This window comes from Mangifera indica, unplaced genomic scaffold (genome assembly GCF_011075055.1).
Source record: "Mangifera indica cultivar Alphonso unplaced genomic scaffold, CATAS_Mindica_2.1 Un_0002, whole genome shotgun sequence".
NCBI classification, from domain to species: Eukaryota; Viridiplantae; Streptophyta; class Magnoliopsida; order Sapindales; family Anacardiaceae; genus Mangifera; species Mangifera indica.
The window spans coordinates 296,842-320,464 of NW_025401094.1; the positions used below are offsets into that span (position 1 = coordinate 296,842).

The window sequence follows — 23,623 nt, forward strand, 5'->3', positions numbered from 1 at the left end:
TCTATATATAATTTCCCTCCATTAATTATTCTTGTCATTTTATTTTCTTAAATAATTTATTATTATATTCCGTTCATCTTGAATCACAGCCATTCATTTTCCTCTACCCCATCTCAAATCCTTTGAATCTCTGATTATTCCAGATTTTTTTATTTAATTTTTCCTTTTTAAAGATTCTTTCCTCTCCATCTCTTTCTCCATCAGGAACAACGAAAATGTTAGCGCATAAGACCTCTCCGTTTCCGTTGCTCCTCCACAAGTTCCGTTGCAATCTCCGCCACCGCCCAAGGTTCACTTGCATTCTCGACCATACCAACGTCATCGCCGCAGCGGCCGCCGCCGGCAAGGTCCATGGAGCCGTTACATCTGCCATAACGCACGTCGCTGTCACCGCCGTGGCTATCGCCTCTGGTGCTTGTCTCTCTACTAAGGTGGATTTCTTATGGCCTAAATCTGAAGAACAACCTGGTATGTTTAGTTTCTTATCATCTGTTTGCTACCTTATCTATTTGAATCTATAATTTATTTTTCATTTAGGCGCAGAAACTAATATAGTCTCTTGTTCTTTTACTGGAACTTTAAACTTGTAGCATCCATACAAAATTCACCGGAGTGTTTTTTTTTTTTTCAAATAAAGTGCGTTGTTATTAATGTTATCGTTACAGTTTGTTGTTAGAATTATGATGTTATAAGGTACATGTTGAACATTACTGAATCACAAAACGTTACAATTCTTCTTATTTTTGAAGCAACTATCTATGTTACTGGTCAACATGTTTTTACATACGACAATGTGAGATTAGTTGTTTTGGTTGTAATATTGAATATCAACTTCTGACGAAATTTATGTTGAAACAAGGAAGGTAAATGTTAAAACATAGGAATTTTTCTTTTCGTGTTATAAGTTTCTTGTTCTTAATAAAATTAGTTGGAGGTCATGAAGAAAAATCCTAAAAGCATGTGTTAATTTTCAATATTGAGAATAGAAGTGCCTATATCAACCTTACATATTGTTACTGTTCCTGTTAAGTCTTTCTTTCCTAGGGACTGTAAGTATAAGATTTGCTTCATTCACTAGGATTCAAGCTAGCTTATAAGTTGACTTCGGGTTATTGTTGTATGTATAGTATTTATTCATTTCACTTAATTGTCCATTGAGTTATCTATTTTGAAAGAGTTGCAGGTTCCTTTATACTGGATGGAGTTGATGTAACTGGGTACCCTATATTTACTGATGCAAAGGTGTACCATCTCTCTCATATCATGACTTGCATATATGTAGTCATCTTCTGCCACTAAAACCATATATGTGAAGGCAGGTGCAAAAGGCTATTGCATTTGCTAAAAAAGCTCACAATGGCCAGTTCCGAAAAACAGGAGATCCTTATTTGTCACATTGTATCCATACTGGAAGAATCCTAGCCATGCTGGTCCCATCAAGCGGCAATCGTGTATGCATTTCTATTATGACCTTTTATGGTTTTAATTTTTGTGATTTCTTGTGGTTATATTGCTCCATGTCAAGAATGAAATATTTTCATTTTGATATGTGGTTGCATTATATAAAGTAGGAAATACAGAATTAGTGAATGTAATGACCTTGAAATAGTGAAAATAAAATTTTCATTTTGATATATAGTTCTAGTGAAGAATGATTATGAAATGTGTCATGCCAAGCAAAATATAATATGAGACAAGTATTTAAAAAATGGTTTGTATCATTCAGGTAAAATTCAGGGTATAGAAGTATCTCATTAGTTTGGGAAGCTGCTATTCTAATCTTTTGGAAGCTTCAGAGATAAAACTTCTGTTAATTCTTTAAAAAATTATGAAGTTCATTAAGTGTATGAATGTTATAACCGGGATGGCATAACTATGCCAAAGAACAATATGATTTTCACAATAATTCTCTTTCAGGAAAGTTATGTTGCACCATCCTATTGTCTGCTGCTATATGCAACATATCTAGATTGCAATTACATAAAACATCCTAAAGACGGAAATAGTAGTGGGCTTATTGGAATTTCATTACTAGTTATAATCTTATTATTTCTTCTATGATGTTGAGCATATAGTCAATAGAAGTTTACAACATTCTTCCATTGTGCAATCTGCAACAAATAAAAAATTTTCTGCTCAAACTATTATGCCATTGACTCATTGCTAAGATCTTAAAATCTGATGCAGGCTGTTGACACAGTCGTTGCTGGGATTCTTCATGATGTTGTGGATGATACATGTAAAACTTTCTGCAGTATAGAAGAAGAGTTTGGCGATGATGTTGCAAAACTGGTAGCTGGTGTTTCCAGATTAAGTTACATAAATCAGGTACTATAGAGTGGTTATTTCAGTAAGCTTATCATGTTTTTCTCTCTTTTTTTTGTTTTTTCTTGAGAGTGAAACAATGTACTTTCCTTCACATGCTGTTGGTTCTGTGATTTGTTTGTGGTTAGATCTATAATTCTGTCTAGAGGACTATCGGTTCGGTTTTGAGGAGAGGGCCTGCCTCAAGTCGTGTAGCTCATTGTTTTCTATAACAATAATGAGAAAAAACTAAAACCAGAGTGAAATTGTTAGTGGAGTCAAAATGTACTGGTATATCTTTAGATATTTCTGGATGATATCTTCACCAGTTTATTTCTTGTCCTCTTAAAAAATTTTTGATAGCTTTTGTCCATTATATCTTGTTCTTTCTTCTCATTTCTAGTTTTTCATTTGTGAGCTGCATTAGTACTGAAGTTACCTTTTTGAATTTGTTGAATAGTTGAAGTTCATGTACCTGTTTGTAAGTAATATCTAATATTGTAAGGTTGGGACAAGTTAAGGTTGATGCTGCTTGAAGTAGACAATTTTGTTAAATAAACTTGTTTACTTTATCTATTCATTTGGTTGTCCAGTGACATGAAGGACATTATTACTGTCAGTATTCTTGTTTCCTGATGTAGTATTTATGATGTCTTTCTGTAGTTCAATAAGAAATCTTCTCAGTTTTATCACAAGCTTGCAATTTCTAGAGATAAATTTTGCCCTGTTATATCTGTTGTTCTCCTGTTTGCTATAACTAACATATAATTTTGCAGCTACTTCGGAGACATCGAAGGATTAATGTGGATCAGGGTACCCTTGGTCATGAAGAGGTACAAGATATGAATCCTGAATTTTAATTGCTATTAACCTTGCCACAAATATAGAAATTATAGATTTATTTGTAAACTTGAGTAACAATTCACATGTGATTTTTAGATGATCTAGTTATGTATTGGAATCTATCATATATTATAATCAAATTTCATAACCTGCAGTCTGAATATCCGTGCTTGTAGAAGATACTGAATAATTGAGCACATACTTATTGCTTTCAATTTCATTCAGAAATATGAGTTAAATTCTCAAGATATCAGTTATTTTCTACTTGAGTACTCTGGTTGAGTGAGAAGGATTTTTAGTTTTTTTTTTTTTTCCCTTTATATAAGACATAAAGGAGACATTGTCGGGTTAAAGTTCAATGAATACAGTAGCGTAAGGTAATAGATGTACAATGGATGGGTTTTCTCTTGTGAAAAGACAAGCAAATGAATGCATGGTTGAGATGGTTTACCGATTCTCATGCTACTGTTGTTAATCTTATAAGGCCAATGACTTACGAGTTATGCTCTTGGGGATGGTTGATGATCCACGTGTGGTACTCATCAAGCTTGCAGACCGTCTTCACAACATGAGAACCATGTACTGAATCTTCACTTTGAACCATTAAGTTATGCTTGTTAAACAGTGTTACATTATATTTCAATCTGAAGAATAACTGTCTGGAACCAACATGTTTTAATTTCTACTGTGCCCCCCCTTCCTCTTTTTTTGATCTTTTAGATCTTCCTCTTCCTCTGTTGATAATTATTATGATTATTCACTACTGGTCTTTAGATATCTGGAAACTTTGTAATCAAAAAAAAAAAAATCTTGAAATGGCATTGTTGATAAGTAACTTTAGGTTTCTTTTATTATTATATGGATTTGGACTCCTAGATTGTGATTTTTTCTTTCAGATATGCCCTGCCACAATCAAAGGCTCAAGCTGTAGCACAGGAGACTCTACTAATTTGGTGCCCACTTGCTTCCAGATTGGGTCTGTGGGCACTGAAAGCTGAACTGGAAGATCTATGCTTTGCTGTTCTTCAGGTCTGCTCATAACCTTTTGGGCTTTAAGTGCACTTTGATTATGCCAGAAGCTGAACAGTTTGCTATACTTATGTGAATATGTACTATGTAATATTTTAAGAATGGCAGTTCTAAATGCATATCAGTTCCAGTAGCATAATATGATTAGGAATTTTAATTATTGACTGTTCTAGAATTATATATATTTTTTGTACTAAATAATGAATATTTTTTCTTTATATTTAATAAACTGTGTTCAGCCTCAAATGTTCCGGAAGATGCGGGCTGATCTAGCTTCCATGTGGAGTGCTAGCAACAGAGTAGGGTGTCCAAGAAGAATATCTGCGAAAAGCAGCTCACTATCTTTGGATGATACAATTTCTTCTCCTGGTGATGAAAGTTTAACAGCATTTGAAGAGGTTATTCCAAGCATGAAGGTATGGTTATTGTTTGTATGTAAACAGTGGTTGCCCCCATATTCTTGATTTCTTTAAAGGCTGGGTTATTTAAATGTGCTAGAGATTACTGTTTCTACGTCATTACCTATTAGCTTAAGATTCTAAACCTATTGGTAACTTAACATGATATTTGTGCTTGGTTGACCTAGTGGTCTTATGTTCAGATCTCCCTAATTTATAAAGAAGTTGGGTTTATGGTTACAATAAAACTATGTGCACAACTTTGTGAATAAATAACGATGTGTCACCATATGATTGGGTATTGTTTTATTTGTAATTTTCAACTATCCAAACATATGGTGACACATCATTGTTTGTGTATCAAGTTGTGCACATAATATTACTCTTATGGTTATTGTTTTATTTGTGGTTCTGGCTTATTCAGTCCACTTGCAAGTGCAAGTGAGGAGAAGGGAGAGTTTATACTCATATTGGTTTACTTGATCTTGAAATGTGATGCCATGGTCCTGATTCTGAGAACATATGCTTGAAACTGTGAAATTTTTATTACTAATTTTGTATTTCAAGAACATATCATATGTTTATATTGTTTAGCTAGCCACAGGCTGAAACTTCCTTACATGCTTTTAAAGTTTTTTTTTTCCTTGAGAGCTGCTTTTTCTTTCATTCTTGAGGAACCTGGTCTATTTTCTATAAATAACACAGACATACATGCTCTTTGCAGGATCTTTTGGAAGCAGTGGTTCCTTTTGATATCTTATCAGATCGGAAGAAACGGACTAAATTTCTGTATGAACTTGGGAAAGGTTCAGACGGTCAAACTGCCAAGGTTGTCCAGGACGCTGGAATTGCTTTAGCATCCCTGGAAGTTTGTGAGGAAGCTCTTGAGAAGGAGATACTTATATCAACTTCGTACATTTTCTTCTTTTCTTCCATTAGCTTTTCTGCTTGTAAATTGTCAAGAAAACATAAATTTTATCTATTCATTAATTTTATTTCTATCTAAAAATGCTTACAGTGGAGGAGCTGTTATCTATCTAAAATAAATTTCTCTCTTGCTCAATGGCTTTCCCTGTTTTATGCTTGTAGTTACATTCCAGGAATGGAGGTTACTTTATCGAGCCGACTGAAAAGTTTGTATGGTATCTTCAGTAAGGTACTAATGAAGCTCATCGTTAGATTAAAGCTATAATGTCTAGAGCATTTGGGCTTTTACTTCTTCACCTTAGCCATGAATCCCCATGCTTTAGTTTTAAAAACCTATTGATAGCTTGTCCATATATTTAAAATCAGACAGAAAAGAATGTTCCTATTATGCAGTGTTCCTTTGAGAAAAGCACATGAAAGATTGTACTATGATATGAACTTGTTTTGAGGTTCAGTAGTATTTATGATGTTCGGTTTCTCTGGAAAATCTAGAAGTAAACATTGACATCATATTAAATTTACATTGCTTTCTAGTTAATCTCTATCCTCATGCCGAAGGTGCCATAACATTGGTACTTGAGTTTTTAATGATACAGTGTGTTGTGAGGAGTTCTCCTGTTGATAATAAAGCATGGAGCTCGGAATTGTGAACACTGAATATGTGTCATTTTTCTATGATTACAATGTATTACTGTCTTGCACTCCTTTTAAGAGATTGCCAATTTCAGAAATTCTTGTTCTTTTATACTTTTCATTGAGTTATTTTTGGTAGATACTCTATATCAGCTTTTGTTATTTTCCTTTATCTTTTCTTATAATCCTATCAATTGAAAAGTGAGCTATATGTCTCATTACTTACCATGTACACTTAAGGTAAACAAAAAAGAAGCTTAAGTTGAGGGGTAATCTGGCTGACTGACTAGCCTTTGTTGGACATAAAACCATACTTGGTTCACTTTCCAATTTATTTTAGTCTGCTAGTTAAGTTATATAAATCTTCTCTTCATGGATTAAATTTTGTCCCAAAAGGTCCTCACAACAGTTCATTTTTTTTTGGGGAGTTCATGACTAATTGTGTTTATACTGTTGCTCCCTCTAGATGAGACGAAAAGATGTTGGCATCCATAAAGTATATGATGCACGTGCATTAAGGGTGGTTGTGGGGGATAAGAATGGAACTCTTCAAGGACCAGCAATCCAGTGTTGCTACAATCTTCTAGACATCATACATAGGTTAAACTGTGTTGCTCCTTTACTATTTTATGTTGCAAGTTGATTTGTTCTATTAGAGGTTGTACAAAATTGCCTTGAGTAAACAATACTGCATTATCATTTGATGAAAAAATTATTTGGACATGATTCATTAGAGCCACGATGAATTTTTTTTTTTTAAACTGAGGAAATTAAACTAGTTTTTCCAGAGCTTAGTGCCATTAAGTCTCTGGATATTATCATTCATCCAGTATTCTATGTAACTAGGTTGACATAGGTAGGAACCTTTGTACTGCACAGATACTTACTTAAGATGTACTGATTGTGGTGATTACTTCTCTCTTTGCAGGCTCTGGACCCCCATTGATGGTGAATTTGATGATTACATTGTTAATCCGAAACCTAGTGGTTATCAGGTCATTTTACACCTTGAATACTTTACTGTGGAGACCATTATGCATATTTGCACCACAAACATTTATATTGCATTTACAAAGACACTTCCACCTAAAAAGAAGAATGCCACAGAAAGCTACTTAGATATTTCTGTAACCCCACATATTGTGGTGCTATGGCTAGATAGAGAGATGAATTGGCTGAGTAGGCATAGCCTGCATCTCTGCACTTGAAGAATGATCCAAGTTGCTTTTAATGTAATAGAGATGAAGTGGTTTATCTCTAGCATCTGTTTTATGTAACTTTGATGGGTATTGTTGGAGTTGTTGAAATCAGTTGGATCAGTTGTTTGGTATAGGACATCCACTAAGCTTACCGATAAAAGGTCTGTTACCTCCCAGTGCATGGGTATTGTCTGTTTACAACTGAACTCTCCAACTGGTATGGGCCTTCTTGGTCTCAGACATGTGGGATTCTACTTTAATTCATATTTGCCACACTTAAGCAATACTCCTGTGTCTTTATACGCTAAAGTATCTCATCTTTTTCATGTGTGGGATAGTGTATGTGTTCAACAGTAATTTTCATTTAACCTAATACGGGTTTGATTCTGGATATTTATAAAATTGCTATTTCTCTTAAAATGTTTTACTTTTTTCAGGTCACATTTTACACCTAAAACCTTCTTTTATTTGCTACTTGCAGTCACTGCACACTGCTGTCCAAGGTCCTGACAGTTCACCTTTGGAAGTTCAGATAAGAACACAGGTGCGGTATTTGGTTCTAATTTTGTATGATGTCAAAGTTATGTCAGGTATTTTAATTTGGCTTATAATATTAGTCATTTTCCTTTTCAGAAAATGCATGAATATGCTGAACATGGGCTTGCTGCACACTGGTTATATAAAGAAACTGAAAACAAGTTGCGGTATACAAGCAGCATGGATGAATCTGATATGGAAGCGTCTTCTTATCTGTCAAAAGAAATGGAGGATAATAATTCTTTGGATGATGATTTGTTTATGAAGTATGGTTCTCTGAAAGTGGGACACCCAGTTGTCAGGGTGGAAGGAAGCCACATACTTGCTGCTGTTATAGTTCGGTAATGTCATTACATTATGTCTAAGTTATCTAGTATCCAACATTAAACTTCATTTACTAACCTTATCCTAAATTTTGCTTTTTCAGAGTAGATAAGGGTGGAAGAGAATTGCTTGTTGCTGTGAGCTTTGGACTGGCAGCTTCTGAAGTGGTAGCTGACAGAAGATCTTCCTTACAGATAAAAAGTTGGGAAGCTTATGCAAGGTTATTTAAAAAGGTTGAGTTGCTTCACTATATATCTTAATTGCTTAATCTTTCAAATTATAGCTCTAGTTACTGCCAGAGAATTATAGTTTGATGATCAATGGTTTTAGTATTAATATTGTTGTTTGGTTCATTTCAGTATGGTTAAAAAAATATAATGACTATTTGGAGTAAGATAGTTAAATTATATTGGGTTTGGGGGGAAGGGATGGTTCTATTGGGTTTTGATGAACTTGTAACAGTAATCTTATTATTAATGTTTAGAAACTACTGCTCATTTGCAGGGTAATGAAAACACAGTCTAGGAAATAAAACTAATCTCCAAAAAATTTGGGTCTTAGATTAAGTTTAACTTGAAGATTTTAGCTTGAATTATGGTATGATCAAGGACATATGGTGTTAAGAATGCTGTTAGTTTCACCAAATCTTACTCTCATACTCTCTTACAGTTGCCTAGGCCGTTGATCTCCCTGTAATATCCATCGAAATCCTTTAAACATTAAATCCAGTTCTTCAACAGCGAAGTCGTGATAAATTGCTGTACATAGCTTTAACAATACTTTGTACTGCTTAAAGCTCACTCTAATTTGACATAGCAAAGGAATAAATTTGTTAAGTTATATTTAGCGTTATTTGACTATGTAATAGTTGTTTATCACGAGTTTTGTAAATGCATCAAGGTTGTTATTCAAATTACCTCACAGCATTCGATTTTTATCAACTTGGCTTTGCAGGTGTCGGATGAGTGGTGGTGTCAACCAGGACATGGTGATTGGTGTACTTGCCTAGAGAAGTATACACTTTGTCGAGATGGCATGTACCATAGGGTATGGTCACTATTTATTGAGATAAATAGTCATGACTTCACAAACTGATGCTACGGCACTCTACAATACATTTATATAATCATTGAATGATTTCACAGATTACAATGTGTGAATTATGACATTAAGAAAATTTATTATTTTAATTTATGGAAGCTGTAAAAGTACTTGTTTTTTTTTGCCTTACTATTTGAATATAGAAAACCACTGCATTAAGTGGAATTTTTGTCTGATTACATTAGTGTCTAAATGATAAAACAATGATGTAAGAACTGACTATGAATTCTATTGTACAAATTTCTTTCTACAGCAAGACCAGTTTGAGCGCCTTCTGCCAACCTTCATCCAGGTCACTCATTTAACGGAGCAAGAAGAATCTGAATATTGGGCTGTTGTCTCTGCTGTTTTTGAGGGCAAACCGATTGATTCTATTACATCTAGGCCAAGCTTAGACTCTGTTGCTTCAACTTCCATGGAAGCTAGCATCAATAACAAGGTTTGCTGAAAATTAACTTACTGCACTATAGTTCATTATGTTGATCATTAATTTGTTGAAGCTTGTTTGGGTACGCTACTTTTTCTTCCCAGTATTTGTGAAAGTATCTGCTATGGGTGCATACAATTCAAAATGGTTTCCTTGAGGTTTGTCTTGCATATATACTCTTCCTTGGCCCAAAGCTAATCTTCAAGTTCCCATTGCTTTCATTCTGTCTGCGCTGGCATGCAGTTTTTGGTTTACTTTAAAAGGTGTCTTCACTAGGTCAATAACCATAGTGAAAGGAAGTATTAATGCTGTTTTACAAAACCGTTTTTCCTATGCAAATAACTGACAGTTTGTGTTCATGTTAAATTCTAATGCATAATTTTATTTATATGTTTTTGTTGCATTAGAGAACAAATAGCATAACAAATTTGTTTTTGCCTATGACTAATTTATACTTGAATCTAGGTCCGTTTATTGAGGACAATGCTTCAGTGGGAAGAACAACTACGATCTGATGGTGGTCTGAGAGAATCAAACCTTGGTAGGCAATCTTATGGTAATTTGGATTCAGTCGTTCTTGGGGAAGTGGTAATTGTATGTTGGCCCCATGGTGAGATAATGAGATTGAGATCAGGCAGCACTGCAGCAGATGCAGCTAGAAGAGTAGGGCTTGAAGGGAAGCTAGTTCTGGTTAATGGTCAGTTGGTTTTACCCAATACAGAGCTCAAAGATGGTGATGTAGTTGAGGTTAGAGTGTAAGTAAATCTACTCCATGGTTGAATCAGTTAGTGACTTAGTGGAGACAACAGGGTTTTGGAAAGTCATCAATCACAATTTAAACAAAGTATATACTATATGATTGTTTCGAGGTATATAGTATAACTTGATTGAAGCTCTCGAGGCTGCGCTCTCAGATTATACTTGTATGTCAATGGACTTCTACGGCAAACTTTGCAGCAGTCAAGGGCAGCAACTTTTAGTAGTAGCTCTATATTTATATGTCATACAAGCAAAATTCACCATAAAAAAGAATCTCTCAATTAGGATGCAGACGCCCCATCCTGTCAGCAGAGGCATTGTAAACTGATGCCAGATCTGGCGTCAAAAGAAGCCTTGTTTATACTGAGTATGAAATTGACAATCAGAGTTTGATCAAAGAAATTCTGTCTTAGCTGTTGATTATAGTTCATTCTGGCTAAGATTTATTCTTAATTTCTATTGTTATTATTATTGTCAAGATTGCTATTCCATCGCAGTGGTCATTTCATCGCCAATGTCACCCTCTGCCATTGCCTCATCCCCAGCTCCATCAATAGGTTCAACTCCATTCTGTACTGAATTTGATTGCTGCTGTAGTTGTTCACTTTGTTTTTCTGCCTCATTTGAAGTTGGCATTGTTGTTTGTGGATATTGTTCACTCCAAAAGGCCAATGTGGATGTAACCGGCACATGCTGCAAGTAAGTAAATCCAGCCTAAGTCAAAATAATAAAATCTTTATATCATTACCTCTTTACAATGTATTTGTATGTTATTTTCTGTTCATGTCTTCCAATTCTAAAATCTTTATACATGCATTTCATACGATTATCTTTTCTAGTAGTTAATTATGTTTAGATTAATTTCACACACACATAAAGCACTAAAAAACACTGTAAAGCATAAGATGAATGACCAAAAGAATCAAAATCTAGCTAGTTTTCTACTATTAACAAGTGTTTCATCATATGATTGGTGATATAATTGTTTACATTATGATTAATTCAAAATTATTCAAATGATAACACATCAGCCATTAATACATGTTACGACCCATTTTGTTATTGTTATTAATGCTATGTGAATCACAATGAGAAAACCAAACAACTATGTAATTACTTATAACATAATTAATGAAGTTTGATATCGAAGGTTTATTAATTAGCCTAGATAATTAGTTGGGCACATTATAATTAGTGCTATTATTACTTCAAATTGTTATTAATTCAAGGTAGGAAAAATAGTTGAACTAGTTGAAGCTTGTGACCTCTTTACTTTTTTCTTCTTTTGATGTTGTTCCTTTGGTTTTCTTCTTCTTTTTTGGAGGTTCTTCTTTTTCTTGGACCTTCTTCTCCTCAGCCTGCAAAATTACCAGTAAATTACCAACATAAAATTGTACTGGCCAGTTTGATAGGGAATCCGTGATAAATCTAATTCAGATCACAGTTAAAACTTATTTTAATTACTTGATCGTATTGAGTTACAGTTCAACCATCAGGTCAAACCAATCCAACTATCATGTTAGCTTTTGCATGATGTCATATTGAGGTCAATATGATTAAAACTCATTTTAAAATTTTCACTGTGACAAATTAATCCTTTAATCAGCTATAATTAATACATTTTAGTACTACCTTTTTAGCCTCTTGCATCATCACCCATTCTGGATCAATTTCTGTGGGACAGCTCTTAACCTTGGGACTCTTGGGTTGTTGAGAGTCTATTTGAGCAACTAATGAGTTATGAGAAGCAGAAGATAAAGATGATGGCCGTACAAGTAGCTTCTTTTGAATCTGTCCTTGTGATTCCAGGATTCTCTGCATCATCATCATCATCAATTAATTATAATAGAAATTAATATAAAAATATATAGGAATTAACAACTATAACCAGGGTAGGACTTAATATGAATTGAGCTCAAACAAAGCGTAATTAGAGGTCAATTCAAATCTCAAAGAATGAGTTTGAAATGGGTTGGAGATCTACGAAATGAGATTTAAACTCGACTTGAAGAAAAAACTCTACTAAATCTTATGAAACTAATATTATTATCTTCTAATCACATATATATATATATATATATATATATATATATATATATAAATTAGAATTTAGGCACATGACATCATCCTATAGTAAATTAAATTTGAATTAAAACATACCAGTTCATCATGACGCAGAAAGAGATGGTTGTTTTCATTTTGTATGTCTTGTTCTGTTACATCAAAATATTCGTCTCCAATTTGTAGCTGCAGACTTCCATCAGACCACCTTATAAATCGTGCATTACTTTCTCTCTACAAAATAAGTTTGCAATTTTCAATTATAGATTATGATTTTAACAAAGAGTAGAACAAAAATAATGGTATCCTGTGATTGGTTGAGATGACAAATATAAAATCTCCATTTGAACATTTATAATGCTATAAAATTAAGTGTAAATAAACAATAATTATGAACTAACAGTGATTGTGCCGTCTTCATTCTGGACTTCCCTCCAACGAACAACACTCTTTGGTAAAAATGAAGGTTTCTTCAGATTAGCATCCTCCTCAGCAGCGTCAACCATTTGTTCTTCTTCTTCTTCTTCTTCAACATGTGTCTCAGGATCAAACTGTCTCGGCTGAATATCGAATACTTTCGGGGCTTTCAACAACATCATCTATGATACACATTTAACATTGTATGACAATTCAAATTTTTTACATCAATTAAGCTGTCAATGATATAAATCAGTATATGTAAATTATTTCTTTATTTACCTCCTATATGCATGCGCATTAAATGATTAACCAAAATAATTAAGAGAAAATACAAAAGATAAAAAATAGTTCAATTGTTATTGTTACAATTCTACGTAGAAGTCTCGCTCTTTGAGCTATAGCTTTTATGTTTAGAGAAATCTAATAGCATTTGTGAAGGTCCAACAAAGTGGATAGAAAAACCTTAAGGTCCTATGGATTTATATTGAACTTTTGGAATATTGAACCTTTGATAAGTCGGTCTAATAGTCTATTAATTTCTTATATATATTATTCAAGTTTTTTCTGTAATACTTTAACACATCAGTTACTTATTTAAACCTCTCTCAAAAACCTATGAGGGATCCAATCATCCAATTCAAAATCTTTAATGTGCTCTAATTATTTATTTATATTTTTTTAATTTAAAATCATTCAACCATATTAAACACAACAATTTTTATAAATAAATTAGTAATTCTCAATTTTAGTGTGTCAGAAGTAACTCAAGATATTTATAATTACAATACAGAACAGAAATTTAAAAAAAAAAAATACCTTGCTTGGGTCCATGGGGAGTCTCTGACTTGGAATCTCTAGTTTTATGGGTGATGGAGAGCATTTGTCCCCGGAAGACAGAATCTCCATGAACTTTTTTCTTTCTTCTTGAAATTTACTCCGCCTTTGGAAATAGTCATACTAATGTTATATATTTTTTAACTGCTTATCATGCCTAATTGATTGTATTAAGATAATCAATTATTTACTTAGTAATGTTATGTGCATAACTTTTGTATACAAATAACGATATGTAATCATGTAATTAGACAATGAGAAATTAAAGATAAAATAATACACAATCACATGATAATATATCATTATTTGTACACAAAAATTATGCACATAGTTTTATAGATTATTTATTGGTATTTGGCTTCAAAAATAAAACTACGTATACTTGTATACTTGTAATGAGTGTCAATTTGGGAATCAATGATGTCATCTAATATCAAATTGATACGCATAGTTATATATATATATATATATATATGAGATGTGAAGTTTACTGACCTTTCATATTTTTGATCATTCATGATCGATTTTCCTTTATAATTGGCATGTTCAACACTGTCCTTTTCAGTGATTTCATAATTTTCATCATTCATGATCGATTTTCCTTTAGAATTGACATGTTCTTCAGTACTGTCCGTTTTAGTGCTTTCAAGCTCCATTGCAACTTCCTCTTCAACTTCCTGCACTTTCAAAACAGAAAGAGAACATCATTAAGCTATTAATTTCAAGCTTACCAACATAATTAGCCTAATATCCTTCCATTTTAACAAAGCATTGAAAAATGGACAGCAAATATCAACACTAAGCAACTAAACCATACACAAATACATCCAACATCATGACGTTTCTATATATATAGGGGAAAAATATAAACTAAACAAGGATTAGGCGTTGAGTTGAATCTAAACAAGAGTCAATTATCTGATATTCTAACTTATATTTGAATCAAAAGTTGAACAAAAAAACTGTTTATTTAAAAAATTAGTTCAAATACCATTTCAAGATTATAAAAAAATTGATTTTTTGTTCAGTTCTTAATTTGTCTATTTTTTAAAACCAATTAACCAAAACGAACCAGTTTTTAAGAAAATGGAACAAGACTTCAAAAAAATATTGAAACGTATTTTGAAAAGTTAAAAAAACAAATAAATTAGGATGATCCTTTGAAATTCAATTCAAAATTAGTTAACAAAAAGTTTGGTTTGATTGATTAGTATTTTTTATTTAGTTTAAAATCAGTTAATTTCTAAATTGATTTAGTTTCAATTTATGAGTTTCTTCCGATAAAAAATTAGGTTCGGTTTGAAATATTATCAAATTAATTTGATTAACCAGTTTTGTGGCCCTCATTTTAAGATTAGGACCATAAGCCTAAAAGCTCTGCTATTGTAAAATGAAGAAATATATTTTAAGCAGTAAAAAAGCCTCCATAAATAGACTCATTCTTTACTATTTATGTTGACATAAAAACATAAAAGAAATTGTCACAATGATGTTGATCTATTAATTTTAATATTTGATCTAGATATTATTTTGAGTATTTGTAGATAATTTAGGAGCAGAAAGCTCAAGACAATTAAGCTCGAATCGGCCTTAAATAAGAACGAAAATTGAATGATATCAATGAATTTGGAAACCCTACTTCTTAGTAATGGATCAAAACATAAGATTTGTTTGAAATAGACATATCATTTATGGTCTTGAGATATAGAGCAAAGATTTGGAAAATTGTAAGATATAAAAATTATAAAATAAATAAACAAATATGAACTTACACCTTAAAGGAAAACAAAAGTAATTACGGAAATGTAATTTTATAAGGGAAAAATGATAGAAAAATCTCACAAAGTTAACTGTTTTAAATGAAAAACTCTTACTTGAGCCGAATCATCATTTTCGCCTTTAATCGAGAGTTCACATTCTTCAATATTTAGGATCATCTTCTCTTGTTGTTTGCCTTCGTCTGCCATTTTCCTCTTTCTAAAGCTCAAATGATGACCATTTTTATGTTTATTTTTACCCTTTTATATAACGGACCATTAAATTATGACAACAAAGAAATTAATTAAAAGAATCTTTTATTTTTTTCTTTGTAAGACATTTGGTAATGAAGTTAATGAATTTCTTTTTATTTAAATTCTAATAGTGATTATAATCCATATATAGGAGATATTTTTTTAATAAAAGACAAATAGAAAATAAAAGGAAGTTGTTGATGAATATTTTTGTATTTTATAATTTCTTGCAAAAACATGTATGAAGTCAACATCCTAGTTCAATAGTTTAGCCCAACTGTTGAGATATTATTTATTTTAGACACATAATCTTTTACGATTCTAATTTTGAGTTTTGCAAATCAAAATGTGTTTTGACAAATTAAGAACTCATAGGCTAATTAACCATCTTTTGTTACCATTGTCAAACGATATGAAATATTTATATATACTCAATATCTCTCTCATATTTGTTATTTGCCCAGAGGTATTACAAAGTTTATAAGAATTGAAAATTAAAATAAATTATAAATATATGTTTCTCAATCTAATTTTAGGTAGTAGCGAAGCTAAATTTAGGCTTTGGGTGCTTACTATCACGATCTCATTCCACAACGTTGAGACTGGAGCAATAAGTGTCTACATAAGGTTGTGGTTTTGGGAAGCGTTCAAATAGGGTGTTATAATTGAGATGTGAGGTGCATTTTCCTATCACATTGGCAATGCTTCATAGGACTCTTTAAAAGGGAGGTGTTATGTGAGAGAGAAGTATGAGACCAAATCAACATGAGTACTTCAAAACTCCACAACAAAAAAGAGTTTGTTATGATTGCATAAAACACCCCACTCTCGAAATATTGTTCTTCGGAAGAATATGTCACTTACTTTGACTATAATAGCATGCATCTACATAATAAACACCAAACATTCCACAAACATAACAAACTACTAAAATACCCTTATTAATTTAACTTTATAAAAGTGTACAGAATAACATCCAAATAATAAAAACATCCCAACAAAAGTTTGAGTGTAGTAATAACAAAAAATGTGTCCACATGATAACTAAAAAGTCAAATACACAAACTGAACTCTAGAAGTAAACAAGTAAACCTTCTCGTTGACCACTTCTTGCATCACAACCATTATGATCACTTATACTTGCAAAACATAAAAAGAAGGAAAGTGGGTGAAAAGTCACTCAATAAATATGAGACTCTACTAACTTTTGCTAAATCTCTGTAATACCCTTGCACGACCCACTGTAACTTAGTTATTAGAAGTTTATCCCTAAACTTTTACTGTGATGATGAGGGCATTATTATTCTTATATGAATACTCGGAAACCTTTAGGCCTTATAACATATCTCTCAAAACTATTAAGGTCTCACTTATCAATACGAACTACTTTGAATTCTAAACTGGAGTGATTGCATCACCTTTTACTTGTTCAGGTGAAAGTTCTATCTCATTTAAAGTTATATACTAGATCAACTAGACTAAGTCGATATAGGGATTTGACACATTGACCATGTGAGCATCATTATGCAATCAACTCGGCTACATTACTATGGATTGCCAAACTAAAATAGGGCTCTACTATGAGCAAGGTTCCCCATTACAAGCATCGTGTCTTACTATGAACGTGACCTAATACAAGCAGTGTAAGGAGTAAGGCTGGATACGAGCCGAGCTGAGCCCGAACAGAGCCCAGCTCGTTTTCGGCTCATTTTCAGTGAGTCTAAGCTCAGGCTTGGGCTCACCGAGTTGGCTAAGCATATGTTCGTGTTCAACTCGTTTCATAATTTTAATGTTTGGGCTCGGCTCGCACTTAGCTCGAGTTCATGTGTTCGTGTTTGGGTTTGCTTTGGGCTCACATTTTAGGCTCGACAGCTCAATTTTAGGCTCATATTTCAAGGAACAAATGATGTCGTTTGTTCCAAGTTAAATGTTTTTTTATTTGAGTGAACGGCTCACAAGCTGAGCTCGACTAGCTTAACTGATGTTTAGATTCGGGCTCGTATTTATTTTTTACTTAAAATTCAAGCTCGTGTTCATATTGGGGCTCATTCAAGGCAAGTTCAGGCTCAGGCTCGTTCGAGCAGGGCTTGTTTCAAGCCCAAAACAAGTTCGCTTCAAATCTAACCCTAGTAAGGAGTATAAACTCATGATGTCCTATCTAACAACCCTATGACATTATCAACTCAGGTTGCTTAAGTTTTCACCCTAAAATATAACTCGTGCCCCACATAACGTCTCTTTTAGGCACGTTGGGTGTTGTTGTGTACCAAGAAAGTTCATATTATTTTTCAAGACAACTTATTAAACATAACACATTTCTTTTCATTTGCTATTCATTATAGATCACATACATGTTAGGGTGGTGCCCTAAAGCCAATCGGTTTATACTTGTGTATAATGCAATTTATTTATTTATTAATTAAAGGTATTTATTATTCATTCGTATTAATGTGTATATAATGTGTTCATAAGTATAATATGCCTTTAAAATAGTAGAATCAAAACGAGAGCATCAAATGACTAACCGTAAAACTTTATGAACACATTAGATAGTCATTCTAGAAATATCTATAATCTTAATATTACTTTGATCTATGGGTATAAGTAATAATGATAAGATATCATAGTATTAAACGACTCCACTAAAAGGTGGTAACAATTCTCACGCATCGAAGTTGTTAGCCAACAATTGTTCACGTTATAGATGTATCTACTAAACTAACCCAACTTTAGAATATTCATATGGATGGTTATTCTAGTGCCTATAAGTTATTCTAGTGTCTATAAGTTATTCTAGTGCCCTACATAACATCTCTTTTAGGCACATTGGGTGTTGTTGTGTACCAAGAAAGTTCATATTCTTTTTCAAGACAACTTATTAAACACAACACATTTCTTTTCATTTGCTATTCATTATAGATCACGTACATGTTAGGGTGGTGCCCTAAAGCCAATCGGTTTATACTTGTGTATAATGCAATTTATTTATTTATTAATTAAAGGTATTTATTATTCATTCGTATTAATGTGTATATAATGTGTTCATAAGTATAATATGCCTTTAAAATAGTAGAATCAAAACGAGAGCATCAAATGACTAACCGTAAAACTTTATGAACACATTAGATAGTCATTCTAGAAATATCTATAATCTTAATATTACTTTGATCTATGGGTATAAGTAATAATGATAAGATATCATAGTATTAAACGACTCCACTAAAAGGTGGTAACAATTCTCACGCATCGAAGTTGTTAGCCAACAATTGTTCACGTTATAGATGTATCTACTAAACTAACCCAACTTTAGAATATTCATATGGATGGTTATTCTAGTGCCTATAAGTTATTCTAGTGTCTATAAGTTATTCTAGTGCCCTACATAACATCTCTTTTAGGCACATCGGGTGTTGTTGTGTACCAAGAAAGTTCATATTCTTTTTCAAGACAACTTATTAAACACAACACATTTCTTTTCATTTGCTATTCATTATAGATCACGTACATGTTAGGGTGGTGCCCTAAAGCCAATCGGTTTATACTTGTGTATAGTGCAATTTATTTATTTATTAATTAAAGGTATTTATTATTCATTCGTATTAATGTGTATATAATGTGTTCATAAGTATAATATGCCTTTAAAATAGTAGAATCAAAACGAGAGCATCAAATGACTAACCGTAAAACTTTATGAACACATTAGATAGTCATTCTAGAAATATCTATAATCTTAATATTACTTTGATCTATGGGTATAAGTAATAATGATAAGATATCATAGTATTAAACGACTCCACTAAAAGGTGGTAACAATTCTCACGCATCGAAGTTGTTAGCCAACAATTGTTCACGTTATAGATGTATCTACTAAACTAACCCAACTTTAGAATATTCATATGGATGGTTATTCTAGTGCCTATAAGTTATTCTAGTGTCTATAAGTTATTCTAGTGCCCTACATAACATCTCTTTTAGGCACATTGGGTGTTGTTGTGTACCAAGAAAGTTCATATTCTTTTTCAAGACAACTTATTAAACACAACACATTTCTTTTCATTTGCTATTCATTATAGATCACGTACATGTTAGGGTGGTGCCCTAAAGCCAATCGGTTTATACTTGTGTATAATGCAATTTATTTATTTATTAATTAAAGGTATTTATTATTCATTCGTATTAATGTGTATATAATGTGTTCATAAGTATAATATGCCTTTAAAATAGTAGAATCAAAACGAGAGCATCAAATGACTAACCGTAAAACTTTATGAACACATTAGATAGTCATTCTAGAAATATCTATAATCTTATTATTACTTTGATCTATGGGTATAAGTAATAATGATAAGATATCATAGTATTAAACGACTCCACTAAAAGGTGGTAACAATTCTCACGCATCGAAGTTGTTAGCCAACAATTGTTCACGTTATAGATGTATCTACTAAACTAACCCAACTTTAGAATATTCATATGGATGGTTATTCTAGTGCCTATAAATTATATGTTTTAACTCACAAGTACATGTGATCCTTAAACTTGAGATCACCAAACTGTCTTGTATAAGGATTGATATGGTTTTGTATCACCTAACATGTTGTCGTAATTATAGTAACTATAAAGGCGATGATTGGCCAGCCATCTCACCATTGTCACATTTATATCTATCACCTACAAAATAAAAGGAAGTGATTGAAAACATTCATTAAGTAGGAATGATTTACCCCACAATATCCATTAATCAAATTTATCCATTTCTTTTTCTAACTCAGGTTATCTCTATTTCAATCTAAGGTTGTCGGATCTCAACTGAATAAAGGGAATATGCGTACCCACTCTAGTGACCAATCTCTAAGGCTTACTAGTCATGGTACCTTATCAATATATAGACCCCAATTGTCAAACTCTCTATATCCTGGTAAGTCCTAGCCAATCAACACAATCCTAACAATTCTTTCTTTATCTAACGACACCAATAGAGTAAGTGTTTTATAGTCGATCCTATGATGCACTTATTTTATCATTATTATAAAAGGCATGGTTTCATTTGTTAATTATAGTTGTCTACATATGATGAATGCTCTTAGATTGGTGGAACCATCATAAAAGGATCAACGAATTGTTTAATCGTATGCACCTTACGATCAAATTAGGCGGTGGATCTAAAAATGTCTATAGCCACAATATTATCGTGAACTAGGGCACAGGTAATACGTGTAATACTCTTTTTCCAAATACATATTTCTAGACGAAATATGGACTTAAAGAGACATACCCAACTTAAAAATCTTTTTATAGACAACGAAATTTAAGTATGATATTAATTATTTAACATTATATGTGTGCAAAAAAATGCTAAATCATTAAAATTGAATAACCTTTCATAGTGTCTGAAAATTCTCAAACGCAATACAAATGTTGTAACATCATTGGTCTAGCAATCCAATTATCTATCAAGATATTGTTCACTTTATATACACAGTTTATCATGATTTTGTTTTTGGGTTTTATAACTCAAAACACGTTTTAACAATTTAAGGAGTTCATAGATATTTAACTAGTCACATATTAACATATTCAAGCAAAGTGGGATGCAAATATATGTCCAACATATCCATTGTGTTTTGTTGATACAAGATTTGTCTAAGAGTATTACATTCACCTCTTCCCCCCCCCCCCCCCCCCCCCCCCCCCCCCCCCCCCCTTTTACAAGATTTAATGTCATTATTGAAGTTTGTCTCATCATTCTTTAAGAGGAGACGCATCGCATGTTACCATTCTTGTAACACCCCAAATTAGAAACTTATTTGGATTTGGATGTTGCTTATGGCCAAGACTTTATTATAAAAATAAAAGTAATTCTTCATCATTAAAGTTTCTAAATTCCTCTTGATAATAATTTCAAAAGTAATTAAACATAATCAAAGTTTTATAAATAATAATCTGTAATTACATAATTTACAGATAATAAATCTAAATATAAAGACTCTTCAATCTCTTAACTTACCTTGATTTCATTTTATTCCACACCTTTTTATTAATCTAGAAATTTTATTTTGTAAAATATTAGAGAGGAGGAGTAATCATCAACTCAGTAAGTAAATATAATCATAATATTTAATTTTTTAAAAACATTGTATTATATAAACTTCTTTACTTTCAAAATCATTAGTCCTGAGAGAGAACAATAATAAAACTTTTCGTAGTCATTAATCATAAGGAAAATAAAATATTTTTATGTTCATTAACCATAAGAAAAACTATATAAAACAATTTCATATTTATTATCATAAGGAAAAACAAATATAAACATTTTCATATTCATCAATTATAAGGACAAGTAGAATTTCCCTTCCTTTCATAAAATTATCTTAAAAGAATTCATTAAAATGTTGCTCATAAATATAATACATAAAATTTGTAAACTCATAAATAAAAAACATAAAATTCATATTTAGCATTTGCGACATCGTGTCACCTGTATCCTCAATGATCCAGTTATATTCATATTCATATTAATCATAAGTCCACAAACGTTTCATCATTTATATTCATATTTGTATAAGTTCACAAACTCTTCATTATTTTAATATTCATGATACGTCCACAAACTTTTTATTATAAGTTCGCAAACTTTTTATCATTTATGTTCATAGACCCTTCATTATATTCATATTCATAATAGGTTTACAAACCTTTCATCATTCATATTCATCATAAGTCTACAGATTTTTCATCGATCAACATATGTCTCATAATACTTTATGATTTGATTATATTTATCAATTCATAACCTATCAATTCCTCATTTTAGAACAAACATTTGACAAAAATTATTTTATAGAACTTTTCTTTCAAACAAACCTTTATCTTTGAAAAATCTTTATTCAAGAAATTCATCCAATACTTTCATCAATAGTTTTGTTTATTTAAAAAAAAGAACAATCTTAGAAGACAATTTTCAAAGTACTTTAAGTTAAAACATTGAATAACATAGCATCATTCAAAACATAAATCATCATGAAATAAAATAACACAATTTATTAAATACCATGTAAGTTCTTAGTTACCTTAAAAGTAAACTGTGTTTGTTTCCGTCTTTAATTGTTCAATGAAATACCAATATCTTTACACTGTCCTATTAATCTTAAATCATATTTAACACTATCAAATCTTAATCTTATAATTACCCTCTAACAGTGTATAAACCGTATAACTCATAATCTTAGAGTTAAATCATAAGAAACTCTATCAAAACCTGTTGTACATATACAAAACCTTCATTGAACAACCATTGTCATATGATTTTTAATACATTAACCATTCATCATAAATTCATGAAATTTAGAAATTTAATACAATGTAGAAGACAAATAATAAAACCTTCAAAAAAATTCTCAAATCTAAATTGATTCAATTTTATATTCAAAATATTTGATAAAATTATAACATAAAATTATCCAGATTTGAAAATTTTTATTGGACAATCTTTGTTCTAATATTTTTAATAATTTATGTAAGTATTAGAAATTTATGAAATTTTTATATAATTAAATAGACATATAATAAAATTTTCGTAAAAAATTTAAGATACAATTGAGTTTAAAATATTTGATCAAAATGTCCAAAAAAATCATACTTCCAAATTGCCCCCCCAAATGTCGCATTTTTGCTGAGCAATCAATGTTCTAAGGTTTTTAATAATTTATATAATTATCAGAAAATTATAAAAAATTAATATGATATAAAAAACATATTACAGAATTTTTTAAAAATTTATCAATTACAAATGAGATAAACTTTTTCGACAAAATA

General features: G+C 31.6%; 2 protein-coding genes across 5 annotated transcripts; one reads left to right on the top strand and one right to left on the bottom strand.

The window, feature by feature from the left end:
* The first annotated feature begins 83 nt into the window (after window positions 1-83).
* Window positions 84-11,243, top strand: LOC123205198. 4 transcript variants are annotated; one of them, XM_044622123.1, is made up of 18 exons: window positions 84-468; window positions 1,184-1,242; window positions 1,320-1,451; window positions 2,188-2,328; window positions 3,081-3,137; window positions 3,632-3,726; window positions 4,044-4,176; window positions 4,416-4,592; window positions 5,299-5,486; window positions 5,664-5,730; window positions 6,601-6,734; window positions 7,063-7,129; window positions 7,815-7,877; window positions 7,967-8,211; window positions 8,298-8,427; window positions 9,149-9,241; window positions 9,549-9,734; window positions 10,188-11,243. In XM_044622123.1, the coding sequence occupies exons 1-18, from the start codon at window positions 216-218 to the stop codon at window positions 10,479-10,481; spliced, it is 2,514 nt and encodes an 837-aa protein (XP_044478058.1). In that variant the 5' UTR covers window positions 84-215; the 3' UTR covers window positions 10,482-11,243. The 4 variants fall into 4 exon arrangements, with proteins under 4 accessions (XP_044478058.1, XP_044478060.1, XP_044478061.1 ...); XM_044622125.1 differs by having other exon boundaries at window positions 332-468; window positions 1,176-1,242; window positions 1,316-1,451; XM_044622126.1 differs by having other exon boundaries at window positions 332-468; window positions 1,176-1,242.
* LOC123205218 (protein LEO1 homolog) lies at window positions 10,965-15,774 on the bottom strand. Its single transcript, XM_044622146.1, has 8 exons — window positions 15,671-15,774; window positions 14,292-14,473; window positions 13,779-13,902; window positions 12,944-13,141; window positions 12,642-12,776; window positions 12,114-12,296; window positions 11,747-11,839; window positions 10,965-11,174 (listed from the first exon to the last, which is right to left on the bottom strand). The coding sequence occupies exons 1-8, from the start codon at window positions 15,761-15,763 to the stop codon at window positions 10,965-10,967; spliced, it is 1,218 nt and encodes a 405-aa protein (XP_044478081.1). The 5' UTR covers window positions 15,764-15,774.
* Window positions 15,775-23,623: the final 7,849 nt, after the last annotated feature.

Excerpts from the sequence above, each read along its gene's own strand:
- LOC123205198 (XM_044622123.1), top strand. The coding sequence starts at position 216 with ATGTTAGCGCATAAGACCTCTCCGTTTCCGTTGCTCCTCCACAAGTTC. Across the intron at positions 4,177-4,415 it reads TATGCTTTGCTGTTCTTCAG|CCTCAAATGTTCCGGAAGAT; the intron begins GTCTGCTCATAA and ends AACTGTGTTCAG. Across the intron at positions 4,593-5,298 it reads AGGTTATTCCAAGCATGAAG|GATCTTTTGGAAGCAGTGGT; the intron begins GTATGGTTATTG and ends TGCTCTTTGCAG.
- LOC123205218 (XM_044622146.1), bottom strand. The coding sequence starts at position 15,763 with ATGGCAGACGAAGGCAAACAACAAGAGAAGATGATCCTAAATATTGAA. Across the intron at positions 11,840-12,113 it reads TGATGCAAGAGGCTAAAAAG|GCTGAGGAGAAGAAGGTCCA; the intron begins GTAGTACTAAAA and ends GTAATTTTGCAG. Across the intron at positions 11,175-11,746 it reads AAGAAGAAAAAAGTAAAGAG|CATGTGCCGGTTACATCCAC; the intron begins GTCACAAGCTTC and ends ACTTACTTGCAG.